This window comes from Ovis canadensis, chromosome 17 (assembly GCF_042477335.2).
Source record: "Ovis canadensis isolate MfBH-ARS-UI-01 breed Bighorn chromosome 17, ARS-UI_OviCan_v2, whole genome shotgun sequence".
Classification (NCBI taxonomy): Eukaryota; Metazoa; Chordata; class Mammalia; order Artiodactyla; family Bovidae; genus Ovis; species Ovis canadensis.
Window position 1 is genome coordinate 20,573,984 of NC_091261.1, and position 19,197 is coordinate 20,593,180.

General features: G+C 41.9%; 1 protein-coding gene across 2 annotated transcripts in view; it reads right to left on the reverse strand.

The window, feature by feature from the left end:
- The window catches only part of ARHGAP10 (Rho GTPase activating protein 10), a 373,246-nt gene that overhangs the window by 158,378 nt on the left and 195,671 nt on the right, over positions 1-19,197 (reverse strand). For both annotated transcript variants that reach the window (XM_069556745.1, XM_069556746.1), the window contains 3 exons: positions 15,920-16,001; positions 13,952-13,997; positions 11,814-11,879 (listed from right to left, as the gene is read on the reverse strand). In XM_069556745.1, coding sequence (XP_069412846.1) covers positions 11,814-11,879; positions 13,952-13,997; positions 15,920-16,001 — 194 coding nt within the window. The remainder of the gene's footprint in view (positions 1-11,813; positions 11,880-13,951; positions 13,998-15,919; positions 16,002-19,197) is intronic.

Here is a 19,197-nt window from a genome sequence, read left to right on the forward strand (position 1 = left end):
CAGGTCTCCTGCGTCTCCTGCCATGCAGGTGGATTCTTTACCACTGAGCCACCAGGGAGAAAGGCAAATCAAAACTGTGATGAGATGTTATCTCATACCAGTCAGAATAGCCATCATCAAAAAGTCTACAAACAATAAATGCTGGAGAAGGTGTGGAGAAAAGGAAGCCCTTGTACACTGTGAGGGGGAATGTAAATTGCTGCATCCACGCTGGAGGTTTCTTAAAAAGCTGAAACTATAACTACTATGTGATCCAGCAATCTCACTCCTGAGCATACATCCAGAGAAACCACAATCTGAAAGGATACATGCACCCCAGCGCTCACTGCAGCACTGTTTCCAATAGCCAAGACGCAGAAGCAACCTAAAAGTCCATCAGCTTTTACGGACTCCAGGGGAATGGATAAAGAAAATACGGTGCAGATATACAACGGAATATTACTCAGCCATACAAAGGATGAGAATGCCATCTGCTGCAGAATGGATGGACCTAGAGTTTATCACACTAAGCGAATCACACAAAAACAAGTATCATGATATCACTCATAGATGATATCCAATTTTTTTTTAAAGATACAAATGAACATATTTACAAAAGAGAAACAAACTGACAGATATCAAACACAAACTTACGGTTACCAAAGGCAGAGGGATAAATCAGGAGGTTGGAATGAACACACACATACTACTATATGTAAGATAGATAATCAATAAGGACCTACTGCAATTAGCTTCCCTAGCGCCTCAGTGGTAACAAACCCACCTGCCAGTGCAGGAGACAGGGGTTCGATCCTTGGGTCAGATAGATCCTCTGGAGAAGGAAATGGCAACCCACCCCAGCATTCTGGCCTGGAAAATTCTATGAACAGAGGAGCCTGGTAGGCTACAGTCCAAGGGGTCACAAAGAGTTGGACACAACTTAGCAACTAAAGAACAACAGCAACCTCCCGTACAGCATGAGAACTCTACTCAATATTCTGTGATCACCTATTTGAAAAAAAAAATCTAAAAAGGAATGGATACATGTAGATGTACAGCTGAATCACTCTGCTGTATACACGAAGCTAACACAGCATTATAAATCAACTATACGCCAATAAAATAAAATATTTAAAAAATCTGTCTTCTACTTTTTTCATTCACCTCCAACAACTTCAGAAGATCCGCCTAGGGAATCCCCAATCTCCTCATGTTCACTGTGGCTAACAGCAGCAGCTCTTAAAAAAAAAAAGTTGGTCTTGGATTTAAGTTGTAGTTTCCTAGCTCTGAGGGTTATACAAGTCAAACGATGGCTCTGCACTTCCGCTGATCATGTAAAATGGAGAAATACACTGTCTTATGGGGGATTTGTGAGAACAACACATAAGGAGTACAACCTCATTCGTCTCTGGTTTCGTAACTTCTTGACTTCCACAGGTTGTTTCTTGGTCCTTCTCGCACCTGAGCTATCTAGAACCCCTGACATTGTTGACTTCCTCCTCTTTCAAACATCCCCTTGTGACAAAACCAAATACTGTACATTAACACATATACGTGGAATCTGAAAAAAAAAAAAACAAAAAACTGGTATAGATGACCTTATTTCCAAAGCAGAAATAGATACAGACATAGAGAACAAACGTATGGATGCCAAGGGGGAAGAGGGGATGGGATGAACTGGGAGACTGGGAAAGATACACACACACTATTGATACTATCTATAAAATAGAAAACCGATGAGAACCTGCTGCATACCACAGGGACCTCTACTCAGTGCTACGTGATGACCTAACTGGGAAGGAAATTTTAAAAAGAGGGGATTATATGTCTACTGTAGAGCTGATTCACTTTCCTGTACAGCAGAAACTTGGAGAAGGAAATGGCAACCCACTCCAATACTCTTGCCTGGAAAATCCCACGGACGGAGAAGCCCGGTAGGCTGCAGTCCATGGGGTTGCAAAGAGTCAGACACGACTGAGTGACTTCACTTTCACAGCAGAAACTAGCCAATATTATAAAGCAACTATGCTCCAATAAAAAATAAAATAACTCCCCTTGTGGCTTACTTCACATCTCACTCTCTCGACTCTCTTCCTACCCCTTTGTTGAATGTCTCCTTCATCCTGCTTCTTCTCATTCTCTAAATACAAAGATCCCCAAAGAGCCTGCCCTTTGCCCCATTTTCTTCTTACCTCATCATCTGCCTGAATGACTTTCTGACTCTCCAAGCTTTGCCTCACTGAAAATGGATGCCCAGCAGCTGTCTGGATGCCTTCAACCCATTTCTGATGGAAATGTCACAGGTACCTTGAATTTGGGATGCCCCAAACCAATTCATATTCCCTCAAAAGTTACTGCTTCTCTTGCATTCTCTGTCTTGGCTAAAGACATCTTCATCTACCAGGGTGGAAAACTCAGAGTCAAGTTTTTGTTTTTCTGTTTTACTTTTCACTTTTGTTACCTCCCAGTCCTGAATATTCATTGGAAGGACTGATGCTGAAGTTGAAGCTCCAATACTCTGGCCACCTGATGTGAAGAACTGACTCACTGGAACAGACCTTGATGCTGGGAAAGATTGAATGCAGGAGGAGAAGGGGACAACAGAGGATGAGATGGTTGGATGCATTACCAACCTGATGGACATTGAGTTTGAGCTAGCTCCGGGAGTTGGTGATGGACCTGGAAGCCTGGCATGCTGCAGTCCATGGGGTCACAGAGTCAGACATGACTGAGCAACTGAACTGAACACATCCAAAAGGTCACCAGATCCTATTTTTCTCTTGAGTCCCTCTTCCAATCCATTGTCTCGTTCCCTTTGCCAATGGAAAGTTTAAACCTGCATCACCTCTTACCTGGATTATTTCTAAAATCCAACCAGCCACCTTTGCTTCTGTGCCCCTCCCCACCATCAACTCTCAGTTCAGTTCAGTCACTCAGTCGTGCTCGACTCTTTGCGACCCCATGGACTGCAGCACACCAGGCCTCCCTGTCCATCACCAACTCCCGGAGCTTACTCAAACTCACGTCCGTCAAGTCAGTCATGCCATCCAGCCACCTCATCCTCTGTCGGCCCCTTCTGCTCCAATCTGTCACTGTGTCAACAGTGTTTGCACAACTGAGGCAAATACGCAGCCCAGCACCCAGGATCTGCCACACGCTGGCCTCCACTGCTTACAGAGCCTCTTCTCAAGCCATCCCCACCCACTCACCTCCGCCAGCACCCCAGGGTGCACGAACACCAACTGTGCCCGCACCTTCCTCTGACACACAGAACAGGTTTGCTTGCAGCCTTGGAAAATAAGAGCTTGTGTCCATCTAGAGCAAACAGCAGGCACACATGCCAGTCATTTCAAAACAGTCGCGTTTCTCAAGTTCAGAGTTAGTCTCCTACAACACAACGCACAATGTACCGTGTGCAGGTATGTCTCACCCTCTTTGCCATGCCCTTGGCAACTGGGGCTCGGGAAGCCAACACAAAATGTAGAACACTGCCTACTGAGAGTAATGAACTGTCCTTGATCCCTGATCCAGGAGTCTTGAGTTTTCTACCAGCATCCATGAAACTCTACAGGGGAACCTGTTCACATGAAAGTTAGATAAAATCTCAGAGCCTTCACTGCCTTAAACTAAAGGTGATAATTAAGAACAGGAACCATATCTCTACCATCTGTCTAACCACCCCCCCCCCACCCGATACCTTCCTTTTAAGAAATAGCCAAAAAGTGCTGAGTAAAGTCCATCTAACTCGTGCACACTCAGGAGTGGATAAGTACTAGAGCAAGCCAGAATGGATGGGCTGCTAAGTAAGAGTCATTTTCTTTTCAAACTCAGCACTCATGTAGCTCAAGTTTAAGCAGCTACAAATTTTTACTTACATAAATTAAAAAAGAGACTCAGATTTAAAGCAAAAGTTGGCAGTTGCTATTTTCAAGACACTTGTTTTTTTTTAGGCTGTGCCATGCAGCATGCAGGATCTTAGTTCCCCCACTAGGGACTGAACCTGCGCCCCCTGCATGTGAGCTCGGAGTCTTAACCACTGGGCCACTGGGCAAGTTCCAGGAAGGCTCTTTTTTTTTTTAATCAGTCCTCTACAGAGATCAGAATATTATTGCAAAAGGTCTAGTGGTGTCTCTCTGCTGCCACCTGCCTCACCACCTCAGAGCAGCTGTGCCATCAGGGATAAGTCAAAAATCACCACAGTTTTATATCCATATTTCTGTGGGTTTATTCTCATGTATGGGCTTCCCTGGTGTCTCAGCAGTGAAAAAAAAAAAAAAATCCGCCAATGCAGGAGACATGGGTTCAATTCCTGGGTCAGGAAGGTCCCTGGAGAAGGAAATGCCAATCCACTCCAGTATTCTTGCCTGGAGAGTATCATGGACAGAGGAGCCTGGTGGGCTACAGTCCATGGTGTTGCAAACAAGTAGGACATGACTTAGCAACTGAATAACAATGTTCGGCTACCCTGAACAGTCTCTCTTGTCTTTCTTTTTTGGAAAGCTGAGATAATCTAAAGCCATCTTCTTCTTTTTCCATATGCAAGGTCTCTTCCTTGCATTCGAGCCATCTAACTGCTCAAGTGTCCATTACAAGGCACTGAGAGACAGAGGTTGAAAGTGAAGCCAGTTAATTTTGCTGCTTGTTACAAAAGTCACACAGCATTACATGGCAAGCTGAACTCAGGTGATTTCTTTCCCTATATAAATTACCATCAAAAAAACACAAAGTTCCTTAGTGTGCCCAGAGCCTTGCATCAATGATGGGACCACTTAGTGATGACTGGAGTCAATTAACAGATTTATTTCTAAGCAGCTCACATTTACTAAGCGCTCATTGTATGCCAATATCCCAAGAATCTCCATTGCTAATTTTCACAACCGCACTACGAGGGAGTGGCTCCTGTCAGCCTGTCATACTCATGATAAAATTGAGACAGGTTAACAAGCTCACTTAGAGGGCTGCAGAGCTAAAGAGAAAAGTGGAGAAAGAGATCCTAATCAGGGTTGACTTCTGAGCCCCTGGTCTCCAAGTGCCAAGACAGGCTCACGAGAAAATGCCCACGGACCTCATCTAACCGTGAGCCAAACACACAAAGCCTCGCGTGCCGACTCAGGAGCAAGATGGTTTAACCATTTGTCCCTATTAATTTTACAGAACCACTCATTTGGAAGCTAATAGCTTTGGAAGCGTACTTGTTCTTAAAACAATTAAGATTACTAATTCGAAAATGAAAAGTCAGTCCTGACTCGCCTGGAGTTAGTATTTCAGCTCTGTATTTGCATTGTGCAGACACCCCAAGACTCCAGCTCCCTCCCACAGAAAACTGTCCTCTCTCTCCACCCACACGCATCTCACACCCATTCTGATTAAAAAAGAGACAGTGAGCAAGAAAGTCTAGTTGACTTGCTGTAAATTTTCCAGGGACAGCTGTCCTTTATTTCTTCATTTTGCACGTAAATGGCCCTTGGCAATTTAAGATTAATATGCAACCCTGGTAAAGTAGGTTGCAAGTTCACTTCGGGCATCTTCCCTCCCACAAAGATTAATACTGAAATTGTACATCATCATCTTCTACCAGGTCCATCCTAAGGCTCCATACAGCTCTACAAGTGCTCTGGAAGCAGAAAAGTCCTCAAGCCAACTTAGGATATTTTTCCAAACACCTAAAACTTTGCTTTCGAAAGGAAGAGAAATTCACTTTTACGTGAGACAATTCAAAGACTGTCATATCTTAGATGTGGCTTCCTACTTCTATCCCATGAATTCACAGCTTGTTACAAAGCTGAATTTGATAACTGACAGCTTGCCTAGACTGACGTCTTAATGCCATGCTCTAGAAATTACAGTGAATATTCAAATTATCCACATATGGAAGAATTTTTTAAGAGAAACTTCATAAACCAAAGTGGCATACAAATTCAGTTTTAAATTATGACTATTTAAAAAATAGCAACTTAAAGAAGTTTTTCAGCAAGCGTTATACTTTGTTTTTACATATTTTATAGCGCATGCACCTGAAAAATGTGGTATCATCCAATTCCAAAAAAAAAAAAAAAACAGGTACTGGGCATGGGAAGCAGTTTCTTAAGTTATTTACAAAAGAAAGTTATTCTCCATGTTCTGAAACAAAATAAGTATGTAATTAACAATACCAGGCAACAGAAGTGCCAAATGAAGGAACATGGACATCTCAGGATTAAAACAATCCAAAGGTTGAATGGGAAGGGAGTTTGGCGGAGAATGGATAGGCATGCATACGTATGGCTGAGTCCCTTTGCTATCCACCTGGAAACTATCACAACACTGTTAACTGGCTATACTCCAGTGCAAAATAAAAAGTTTAAAAAAGAAATAAAACAACCCAGGGGAAGGATAGAAAGAGGAAACAGATCCACTTAATGAGCAGTAAAATCTACTGCGTAGAAAAATTAGCTCTCTGACCTTCACAGGCGGGGCGGGAGTAGACAGGATGAGTGAACTTCCTAGTGAGTCTTTTAGAAACTAAGAGCCCAAAAGGGTAAAAAAAAGTTGTACCCACCTGTAACCTTCTGAAAGGCCTCTTTATTGTACCACTTTGGAACCTATCTCATCACTCACAGAAAGCAACTCTTTCCCAGAGTAACCTGAGCTCACCCCTCCCTCCCAAGTGCCTCCTCAGCCCCTCTATCCCACATGTGGTCACTAATACTAGCTTTTATATTTGCCTCTCTAAGCCTGCTATTCTGCTATCCACCACCCTCTAGTGCTTACTCAGGTTCTTCTCAATAAAATGCAAACACCTGAGTATTTCTTTTATTCTGCTTCTTCATCCTCCCTTCCCATTTGGCTATTTTCTGTCTCCACATCTTTGGTGAGGTCTCTCTAAATGCTAAAACATACTTTTCCACTCCTTTAAATCCAAAGAAGGCTGTTCCAAAACACAGACTTCATTTAAGATGAAAACTCAACAATCAAAAAATTAAGATCATGACATCTAGTCCCATCACTTCATGGTAAACAGAAGGGAAAAAAAGTAGGAACAGTGACAGATTTTACATTCCTGGGCTCCAAAGTCACTGTGGACAGTGCCTGCAGCCACAAAACTGAAAGACGCTTGCTCCTTGGAAGGAAGACCGTGACAAACCTTGACAGTATATCAAAAAGCAGAGACATCACTTGGCCAACAAAGGTCCATACAGCCAAAGCTATGGCTTTTCCAGTAGTCACATATGGATGTGAGAGTTGGGCTATTAAGAAAGCTGAGCACCAAAGAACTGATGCTTTCAAATTGTGATGCTGGAAAAAGCTCTTGAGGGTCCCTTGGACTGCAAGGCGATCAAACCAGTCAATCCTAAAGGAACTCAATCCTGAATATTCACTGGAAGGACTGATGCTAAAGTTCCAATACTTTGGCTACCTGATGCAAAGAGCTGAATCACTGGAAAAGACCCTGATGCTGGGAAAAACTGAAGGCAAAAGAGGGAGGCAGAGGATGAGATGGTTTATAGCATCAAAACTGGTTGGACATCAATTTGAGTAAACTCCAGGAGATAATGAAGGACAGGAAAGCCTGGCATGCTGCAGTCCATGGGATCGTAAGAGTCAAACATGATTTAGCAACTGAACATACACACAGAGACACACACTCAGCAATCTATCTGTCTATTCAAATTCTCTTCATCCACACAATCTTGCAACAGTTTTATTTTAGTACCTGAAATACTTGAATTACTTACAAAAATCTATGCTTTGTCTACCATTCATGGATTGAGCATTACATGTAACCAACCTTTAATATGAATCCCAAAAGCCTAGAGCAAGGCTACAGTCACCCCATGAATGCTCCATAAATACTGGCTTCACATGAGAACCACAGCTTAACTACGACAAAATCACTTGTTACTGAGGGAAGGAAACAAACATGGAGCTATTTTCTTTGGAAGTTTTCTGTTGTTTTTCTGGGTTTAGGTTGGGTTATTTTAAAAAAGAAATTGAAAGTCCCCCATGTAGCAGGACACTATAAAGATAACAACTGTGTATCCCGTTGCTCCAGTAATAAGAAACTCTTCCATTAAGACTCCTAAATTTTACTACATATTAGCATCACTAGGGAAACATTGAAAACGCCAGCTTCCTAGTTCACACCCAACAGCAATGAAATCAGACTGACTGGGGGGTGAGAGCTAGGCAGCAGCATTATTTAAAGATCTCAGGTGATTCCACGGCACAGCAGTGTTTGAGAACAGATGCTTCAGGAAGTCCTTCAACTTGGACAACATAAGCAATATGCTCCCAGTGGTGGTCAGATGACCTGGATCCATTAAGAGCGGGCACCAGATCATTAACAAATACTCAGTAAACGGATGGAAGATCCGTTGACCTGACTCTCTCATGTGCCTCAGCTTCATGAACAACTCTACAGAAACGAAGAGTAGGATCTGTTAACTGATGCTGATATTACAGTGAAACGGGGTTTGTCAGATGCCAAAAGGACAGTAAATGCTAAATGCTAACAGTCCCATCCCGGACAATATATAGTATACTACGTATGCGTCACATAGTACATATGTTACCTACACCACTGCATGTTGAAGATGCATCAGTAAAAGTGTTCCCTTTTCTTAGGGGGCTGAGGACTACAGTAAGTTTTAGGCATTTGTCTGATGCTTTGTACATATTTAAATCAACACAAAGTTGATGCCACTTCCCTGTGGCTCAGATAGTAAAGAACCTTTCATAACACAGTAGACCTGAGCTCAATATTTGGGTCAGGAGGATCCCCCAGGAGAAGAGAATGGCTACCCACTCCTGTATTCTTGCCTGGAGAATCCCATGGACAGAGGAGCCTAGAGGGCCACAGTCTCTGGGATTGCAAAGAATCAGACACAACCGAGTGACTTTCAAAAGTTGATAAAAATGCCAGGTGTCATTTTTAAAAGATATGTTAGGTACAAGGTACACTAACTGCTTTAACCAAAACATATGAAACAGTAGTTTTCAGAGAAAATGATAGTCTTTGTTTAAAATGCTGAAAAATGTGGACAGAAATAATTCCTCATACTGATCTCATTAAATGCCTCTGGACTGTGGGCACGTAGATCCACAAAGTTCGCACAGTGGGCATTAATGCCACCACCAGATACTCCTGGCTCTCTGCCTGCTTTCCAGGCTCCTGGTAGGGGTGTGCTATGTAGGCTCTTTGGGGTTGAGTGAGGCCATGTGGTCATTTCTGACCAATCAGCTGTGAGCAAATGAAACTCACGTCAAAGCCAGAATATTCACTTGATAGCCCAAAGTCCTCCAGGCAAGGCAACCAGGAACCTGGAAGCCAGGTAGCAGTGATGGGCAAAGCCCTCCTACCAACTACCTGAGTGAGAAATAAGTCTTGTTGTCTTAACCCGCACAGAATTTCCAGCTTCCTGTTACAGGAATATAAACTAGCTTTATCTTGACTGGTGAAAAAAAGTGATGTAACAACATTGGTAGCAAAAAAAAAAAAAATCAATAGCCGTGATAGCTGATTTAGGGGAGATCATTCAGAGCAATATTCCCTGAGGGAACTTCCAAATTTAGGATAAAATCCTCAGAGATTCCACAAGGTTCTTCATCATACTGAGTAACATGATCTGACAGTTGGTCCTTTTAACTCTATTTTTAGCCTATTAGTCTATGAAAAACAAAAAGCTTTAGTAATGAAAGACCTTGAGGGACAAAAGATTGGAAAAGAATATTCTATGCATTTTTGTTTTTCATCATAAATGGGAAAAATCTAACTTGAAAGATATAGACTCATTCTTCTATAAAAAAAGTACATGTTTATAATAAAATACATTCAATACATGCAGATTCTATTATACATATTCCATTCAACGAACATGTGCACGCATGCAAAGTCGCTTCAGTGGTATCTAACTCTGTGCGACCCTATGGACTGCAGCCCGCCAGGCTCTTCTGTCCATGGGATTCTCCAGGCAAGAGTACTGGAGTGGACGGACACGCCCCCCTCCAGGGGCCTTCCCCACCCAGGGATCTATCCCAGGACTTCTGCCTCTTCTGCACTAACAGTCACTTTCTTTACCACAGCGCCACCTGGGAGGCCAACGAACATGACACTCCGAAAAACTACAAACTGATCAGAAAGCATTCTAGACAGATTTTTATCTGCCCAGGCACAGACAAGTAGATATAAATTATATCTTTTGTGGAAAGAATTGTATTTACTAAAAAAAAAAAGAATAGCCATGTAAGTGATACCATAAAGGCTCTTAAGAAGCTCAGGAAAAAAAAGAAAACATGAATGATGAAGTGAGAGATATGAAAAATCACAGTATCCCCATTTTGGAAATTTTTGAAGCATTAGGAAAAAGAAGAAATTTGTCAGCTCAACCTCACTGCAGGTTGAAATGAATGAAAATGTGTCACCGCTTGAATTGCCACTGTAAGGGAAAATGGAAGAAAAGCTTTCTGTGGCTTGGGTTTTTATTATCAATGGGCAAATCCCCAAATCATAAAACAGCTCGTATTCATCTGTTAGCCAACACTCTCATTTCACAGGTGGCAGTCCTGGCTTTATAACAAAGACCTTGTTTTGACAGAAAACGTGAGTGCAATGCTTCATTCCACTAAGTCATTCAGAGTAGGACTGGGATAAACAATATATGAGAGGGAATTAAATATTCAACTTATCCATACTTCACTAGACTCTAAACAAAGAGAAATCCAGCCCCCAGAAACAGCCTGTTTTGCAAATTTATTGTATTTAGCTTCCCCAAAGTCCGCCACAATGGCTGCAAAGCTCCAAGGCCCTGTTTCTCCTTAAGGACTAGAAAGAAAAGACCCTTGAATTTTTAAGTCAGGGAACCAAAATGGGGAGGGATTATCTTTCCTGAAGTTTAAAGTGGAAACAATTCAAAAATTACCAACAGGTGGATGAATAAGCAAAGTGCAGCATATCCATAAAATGAAACACTGCCTAGCAATAAAACAAAAGCACTAAGTGTACGCCCAGGTGTTGCTGGTGGTGGAGAGCCTGCGGGCCAGTGCAGGAGATGCAAGAGGTGCGGGTGCAGCTCCTGGGTTGGGAAGATCCCCTGGAGAAGGAAATGGCAACCCACGCCATTATTCTTGCCTGGAGAATCCTATGGACAGAGGAGCATGGCTGGCCACAGTCCACAGGGTCGCAAAGAGTCGGACATGACTGAAGCAACTTAGAGCACACAAGACTACACCCAAAAGATGAATCTCAAAAGCATTATGCTGAACAAGAGAGGCCAGACTCAAAAGAGTATACACTGCACAACTCCATTCATATAAAAAGCTCTTTAAAAAAATGAAAAGAACGAAAGTGATAAAAAGCAGTTCAGTAGTTGCCAAGGGCCAAGGATGGTGTGCAGGCTGAGAAGGGGCACAAAGGAATCTGGGGGGAGATAGAAATCTTCTATGTCAGTGGTGGTAGCTACGCAACTATAACACATTCATCAAAAGTTATCAATTTACAGCTAAAATCAGTGAATTTTACCATACATAAAAGATATCTCAATGATGCTGATTTTTAAACTGGAAGCTAACAAGACAAGTGAAGATGGAAATACCTTACTAGCGTGTAAACAAGAAGTGATTAAGACTGACTGTCCAAGTCCAGCACTGCTGATTCTTCTACTGACCAGGTTTCGACACAAGGAAGAAACATGTAAATAAAAAGGAACCCCCGCCACCCTCCTTCCCTATCCTGCCTAGAAGGTGCGTTTTGCATTAAAATATTTCATTCTACTTAACCAAGCAAAAAGCATTTAAAACAACCTTAAGATTTTACATACCTATAGCCTCTCATGAATAAAATGATTCAATCACATTACCTCGTGTTTCAACTGCATGGATGCATTTTCTAAGAATTGTGAATCCCATCTTATCCAACTGTGCACCTAAAAGAAATACAGTTGTAAAATATTAAAGGTGCAAATACTCACATTTTTCTTGCTGACAAAAATAAGACAAAATTATTTAGGTCCAATATACTTTTTATTTTCCTCTTCAAAAAAAGAAAACTAAAGGCCATGCACTCCCTGTTTAAATAACATAAATCAGAATTTCATAGAAGAGGAGCATTTGTAGTGTCAGGACCTTCATTAACAACAGATACTTCTTTGGTGGCTCAGACAGTCAAGAATCCGCCTACAGAAAGGAGACCTGGGTTCGATCCCTGGGGTGGGAAGATGTCCTGGAGAAGGGCATGGGAACCCACTCCAGTATTCTTGCCTGGAGAATCCCCATGGACAGTGAAGCCTGGCAAGCTACAGTCCATGGGGTCGCAAAGAGTTGGACACAACTAACGTTACCAATATATGACTAACATTACCAATATATAAATAAATTTATAATTTAAACTAGCTGTTAACAAAAATAATGTTTTAAATAGTGAAAAAGAAAGTGATTACAATTAATCTTCAGAGGAAGCTGTCTAGAAATAGTTAATGTTTTGCCCAAATTCCAACAACTCGGGTTTGTTTTTTAATTATGGACATGAGTCGAAGTTCTTAAATTACTTGACAAGCTGGGGAAATAACACAAAACTCTTTTTTAACCTAGCAGGAAAAAATCTGTAGACACTCTTAAAAGTAGTATTTGAATGATTAGCTAGAAACTTTTTTCACATTTTATACCATGCTCTAAATGTTTAATATTTTATTATTTACATAATGAATTTAAAAGATGATTCATGGAGCAAAAAAAGATTATTTTGTAAATACAATTGTATATTTTTTCTAATATGAATACTTTGCCATTGATTAGGCTGATATATTTGAGGACCCTAATAAAAGACAATTCTTGTTTCAAAAATGCACTCAGGGAAAGTGAATGCTTTATTCTGTATTTAGAACTCAGAAGCAGGAATATTAACCCTTGGTTCTCAGAAGGGATAGCATGGAATAATTTATGAACAAAAACTTTGCAGGTTTAAAGCTAAGCTTAGAGAGCATTTTAATGAGGAAAAATGGGCAGTGGTGTACTTTTTTACGGATCTACTATTCACAACATTTATATAAAATGCGTTTCTTTCTGCTTAGCAAAACTACTTTTCCAAAATGTTGTTTTCATTTCTCAGGTAAAAACAAGAAAAGGAAAGAAGAGAGGAGAGAAAGGGGGGATAAGGGAAAGGAGGAGGAGAAAGGACAATAGAAGAGAAAGACGAGGGAGGGAAGTCAAGCAGGGGCCTCCGTGGCTGACAACCTTGCAAGGCACCTGGTGAATTTCCAGAGCCAGGTGAAGTGATACACACACCATAATCACTGTGAAATCGTGGCTCATTTAACAATGTCTCCAAACTGTGGACATCTGACAAATGTGGCTTCATTCTTCCAATGATGTGAAAAGTAGATTCATAAAGAATCCAGCAAATTTCATCACATCTTCCTCTTATCTCAGTTAAAATCAAGAGTACAACAGTCAGAGATTATTTCCTTTTCCTCTAGTACATACAAGGCAAGGGAAGATCACTGTCCTAGAATATCTGAGCACATTTGGTTGCTGTTTATTTTCTAAGGTGTAATGCTGAACTATTTGTACAGCCCATGCCTGAGGGACTGGAAGGATAAAGGATACCACGTGTGGAGGTGAGAGGGGCTGGGAGTCAAGGAACTGGTGTTTATACCCACTGGAGTTTATAACTTAGGAAGCTTACAGATGCATGCCTGAAACTCTTGTGTATTCGTTTATGGCTATAAAAACAAATACCAAAGTTACTGATAGAGTATTTTGGTTTTTGTAGAGGAAGACGAGAAAGAAAAAGGCTCAGAGATGGGAAAGATCAAGGAGAGTTTCAGCAGTGAAGAAAAGTCGGAAGAGGTCCTCAGTGGATAAGACACCTACCACTTAGCGGACTAACACTGACAGAGTACAGAGAGCAAGCACCCAGCAACAGTTTGACATCAGTAATAAAAACAGAGTAACTCATGAGAAAGGGAGACAACAGTCATTTTTATACATTAGCACTTACTTCCTTCTGGTCTTGGGATGATGGCTCTATTAAAACTAGGGAACAGCTAGTAAAAGAGAAAAAGGGGAAACAGTATTTTCAGCACATCCATAAAAATGATTCTATTGTAGAAGGCACACCTAGGGACTGTCCAAAAAATACACTGACATTGGTTAATCACTATCATGGGCTCCAAGGCAAAGACAGGTAACAAAAAGGAGAGCTCTGAGTCTCCTTGGCCTCTCACCAAGGCATTGCCAAAGTAGCAAAAATAATACGAAGGGCCAGGACTGAAAGCTCACGTAAATTTGTAATGCTCAAACAAATTGCTGCATTCTAATTAGGAAGATGAAGCTCATTTATTCACCATCGCTAAACTCTGCTGTTTACTTAAAGACATGACTCCTGCCATAATCTCAATAACCACATCTGAAATATCAAGGTGATGATCCCAGGCTGCCTCTGAGAATTCTAATGCTGCCCCATTATCTTCAAGGCACATACGTCACCTGGAGAAAATGATGAAATGCCTTCAGCGCCCTTACCTAAATACATAGCTGAATATTTATTTTCTTATGCAGGCTTGCCTTTATCTGTATATCTCAAATTAATTACCTGGCTTTTTTACTCTAAAGGAGAGGATGTGTGTGCCAAGGTTACACTGCCTTTGGCAATAGACTTATTTCCTCATGACTTAGCCATCTGACCATTTTGCTATGCAAATAGGCAAACTCACTTTCCAAAGCATTTCTTGAATCTCTGGGGGGACAAGTCTAGGTCAGTGTCTTTACTAGAGAGGATTAGGACAAACCGTTTTGAATCTCAGCGGCTACCAATGTTGAAAGTACTCTTGACTCCTAGCTAAAAATTTCAAGGACACATTAAGAATAAACAGAACTAAAATCACAGAAGCTAAATGTAAATCAAGTATAAAAAAACGATACACAAATCTGATCACTGCTTTTTTCCTCCAAGGATGATACATTTTCTTATACAGGATCTATTTTTAAAGGATGTAATTTGGGCTTCCATGTTTCAAACACCATGTCAAGACTGCTTCATGTACTGCTGCCCATCCTCTTTGCCCTACTTCTTATATTCTCAGGGACGGCCCACTGCCATCAGATAACATTATCTTCTGCCCATCTCACAAGCTCTATTTTGACACCTCTTTTTATTACATATGACCCCTCTTCCACTGGGCTCTATCTTTTTAAATCCTGCTGAAACGCCAAATGCTTGCCAGATACCTGGTACCTGCATGGGCAGCTGGTTATGAGTCATAATACTTTAAGTAGAGTTGATTAAATCAGTCCTCTGGTGTTTTCTATAATTATCCTTGCTAAGTCCCCCGTTCAATACATGACCTGCCCAGTTCTCAACTCCCAGATGCCACCAGTCCTCTGAGAGGAAGGTAGTGGTTGAGTAAAATGGCAGACTGACTGAAGTCCCATGCCTCTGGATTGCTATCACTGCCTTTAACTTATTCCTCAAACCAATCTGAACACAGAGGCCCATTCGCTAAGGCTACCTAACACCGCACACTGTGGCTCATTAGGCTAAACCAGAAATTGTTAAATCAAGCAAATAAGTACAGCAGTCACTTGTAATATTGCCTGCACAGCCTCATATTTATCGTTTCATCTCCACTGGGATCAAAATGAATTGCAAGCATTTATAGTGTTCATCACCCAAAGTACTTTCACAGGTAGGGAAGAAGAAATTGAGAATTTAGATGACTTCCTCAAGCAAAGCGAACCTGAGCGACAAAGTCAAGAAAAATAAAAAATAACGATATGCCAGTCTCGAGTGTGCCGCTGCTATCTCAAACCAAATTTCTCGACTACCAAATGCTTCCAAGAGGAATTCAGACACCAGCTTCAGCAGGGAACTTTTTTTCGTATACTATAAAGCAAAAATAACATGCAAATGAACAGAAGTCAATTCTAAAGGATTTGAAATAAAACTCAACCACTGGTTATATCTTACAGCTTCTTTTCCACCCAGAACTTCCAACCACTGCCTCCTCTCTTCTTCCGAAAACGCCTGCATGGTCAAGGAAACACCAGGCCTGCAAGACACCAGGAACAGATCAGGTTATTCCTTGACTGCTAAAAAAAAACAAACCTCCGTTTCCACTTTCTAATGTTTCATTGTGGTCATTGTTTCTTTTAAATTTTCAACCGAGATAAAATACACAGAACATAAAATTTCCATCTACACTATTTTTAACGACATGGTTCAGCAGTACTGAGTCCGGACTCCAGAACTCTTCATCTTGTAAAACTAAAATTCTGTACCCATTAAACAAGTCCCCACTCCCCTCCCTCCCAGCTCCTGACAACCACCCTTCTACCTGTTGCCTCAAGGAACCTGATTACTCTAGGCGACTCTTACAAGCGGACTCATACAGAATTTGTCTTTTTGTGCCTTGCTTGGTAAAGTATCCTCCATTTTCATCCATGCTGTAGCGTGTGTCAGAATTTCCTCTCCTTTCAAGGCTGAGTATCACTCCACTGTATGACTATACCACATTTTTCTATCCATGCGCCCGTCAATGAATGCATGGCTTGTTTCCACCTGGTTACTGTAAACAGTGCTGCCACTAGGTCCTGCTTTCAATTACTTGGGGTATATACTCAGAAGTAGAGTTGTAGGATGTGATATAATAAATGTATGTTTAATTTCTGACCCCATTTTCCAGCACACAGCTGCAAAAACTCTTAGAGGGACTACCCTGAAGTTCTGAAGCCAGGGGCACTGGTTCGATCCCAGGTTGGGGAACTAAGATCCCACATGACACACGGTGCGGAAGGAAGGGAAGAATAGAGAAAGGGAGCTAAGCAGGAAGGACAAACTTGGAGTCTTTAAAATGATGTGTCATTTTGTATACTGATGAGCTGAGGCTCCTGGAAAGCCTCAGGATGTGGGCTGGTTGCCTGGGGAACCAACCACGTGATTAGAGGATTCGAATTTTCAGCTGCATCTCATCCATACACCTCCCAAGAGTGGGGAGGGACCGGGGGGAGACTTCCAACGCCAACAGCCAGTGATTCAATCAATCATTCCTACATAATGAAGCCTGCGTGAGAATCCCTGGGGTTCAAGAGACTTTGCAGGGTGGTGAGCCCATGGAGACACTGAAGGGAGAGTACCCCAACAGCAGAAACGGAAGCTCCAAGTCCTTTCCTCCATACTTTGCCCCGTATTATCTCTCTATGGGTTTTTCATCTATTCTCATTAAAATATCCTTTACTGTAAACTGGGAAGATCCCCTGGAGGAGGAAATAGTAATCCACTCCAGTATTCTTGCCTGGGAAATCCCACAGACAGAGGAGCCTGGTGGGCAACAGTCTGAGGGGTCACAGACAGACAGACATGACTGAACACACACACAGAGAGAAATCAACAACAGTCATAAGCTATTTTCCTGAGTTCTGTGAGCCATTCTAACAAATTCTCAAACTCAAGGACAGGGTCATGTGAACATCTGATTTACAGCCGAAAGCACAGATGGCAATCTGGACTGGTGACTGTCATCTGAAGTGGCAGGGGGCAGCCTTGAGGCCTTGATCCGTGGGGTCTTCCTGAACTCCACTCAGTGCCAAAGCTGAGTTTAATCTTAGGACACTTGCTCTCCACAGAGAATTAGAGAATTGCTTAGAGACACACATTTGGAGTACAGGTGTGTTCTGTAATTAGGGAGAAACCTTTTTGTATCACAAGGCGGGGGCGGGGGGGGGGGTCAAATGGTAATTTTATTTTAAATTCTTTTTAATATTGTGCATTCCTACTAACCCTGCACAGGGTTCCAATTTCTCCGTATCTTCACCAACACTTAATTTTCTTCCTCTCTCCTCCTCTTTGAAAGTAGCTATCCAGTGCATGTGGGAGGGGAGTGAGGATTGCATTTTTATTTACAAAGATACACACGTCGCTTGGCTGCCCCGGTGGCTCTCGTGGTGAAGAATCCGTCTGCCAGTGCAGGAGTCATACGCAGGTCCAACCCTTGGGTGGGGAAGACCCCCTGGAGGAAGAAATGGCAACCCACTCCAGTACTCTTGCCTGGGAAATCCCACGGACAGAAAAGCCTGGTGGGCTATAGCCCATGGGGTCACAGAGTTGGACACGACTGAAGTGACTTGGCACGCGTTTACTGTTACCCAGGCATGGGCCGAATGAAACCAGAAAGTCATTTTTCATCCCGTCCCAGCACTGTCAACCATTTGGGGTGGGGGGCGGGGGGGGTGGTTTCCTCGGTGTTTTCTCAGGGCCTTGGGTTGGTCCTCAGAGCCAAAGGCTGATCTTTCTTAGTTCAGATTATTTGGATATTCAGACAATCTGCCTGAAAACTCTTCATGCTGGGAAGGAGTGTTAGGTAGAAAAGCTATTAATAATTCCTCTTAAACTTTGGTGGTTTCTCCAATGAAACAGATTTTGTATGTTTGATAAAAAAGTATTAAAAATAAACTTTTGGGAAAGGGATGAAAAGGTAGAATACTCCAAACCACAGACAACTGGAAATGAAAATAGATGGTTGAAATGGAAAGTAAATATCCATTCCCATTTAATACTGAATATACAATATTTTTTTGAAGTTTTCACTCCTGGAACAGTATTTCACCTCATTTTCAAGTGTTGGGTAATCTTTTACAAGTAAAGCAAGTGGCAAGAATCAAATGTAACTCAATAACCACTACAATTTTTATAAAGTACTTAAAGCATGCAATACTCCAAAAGCACCATACCACCCAAGGCAAATACACTGTGTTCCCAAAATTCACACCCACAGGTGTTAGGCTTTCTCCCCACATGATGGCTACAAAGCCTGAGCAGTTATCTGCTTCAACTTCACTACCAAGTCTCTACAATTGATGGGTCTGCCTCCTCAACCACTTTCTCCAGGCTATGAGTTTTGTGGAAAAAAGCAACTTGTAGATGTCTCTAGTGGTCCAGAGATTAAGACTTCACCTTCCAATACAAAAGGTGGGGGTTCAATCTCTGGTCAGGAAACTAAGATCCCAGATGCCACACAGCCCCCCAGATATATATACACACACATACACACATATATGTAACAAATTTAAAGGACTTTAAATATGGACCATGTCAAAAAAAAATCCTAAAAATTAAAAATCAATTCTCAACCCCCAAGTGCACTCCTGAACAGCAACATGACTCTTGACTGGTCTACCCTAAACATTTCAGCAACGGCCCAGGGTTGCCACCACCCTGGCACTACAGAGCTCACAACCAAGAGCCCACCT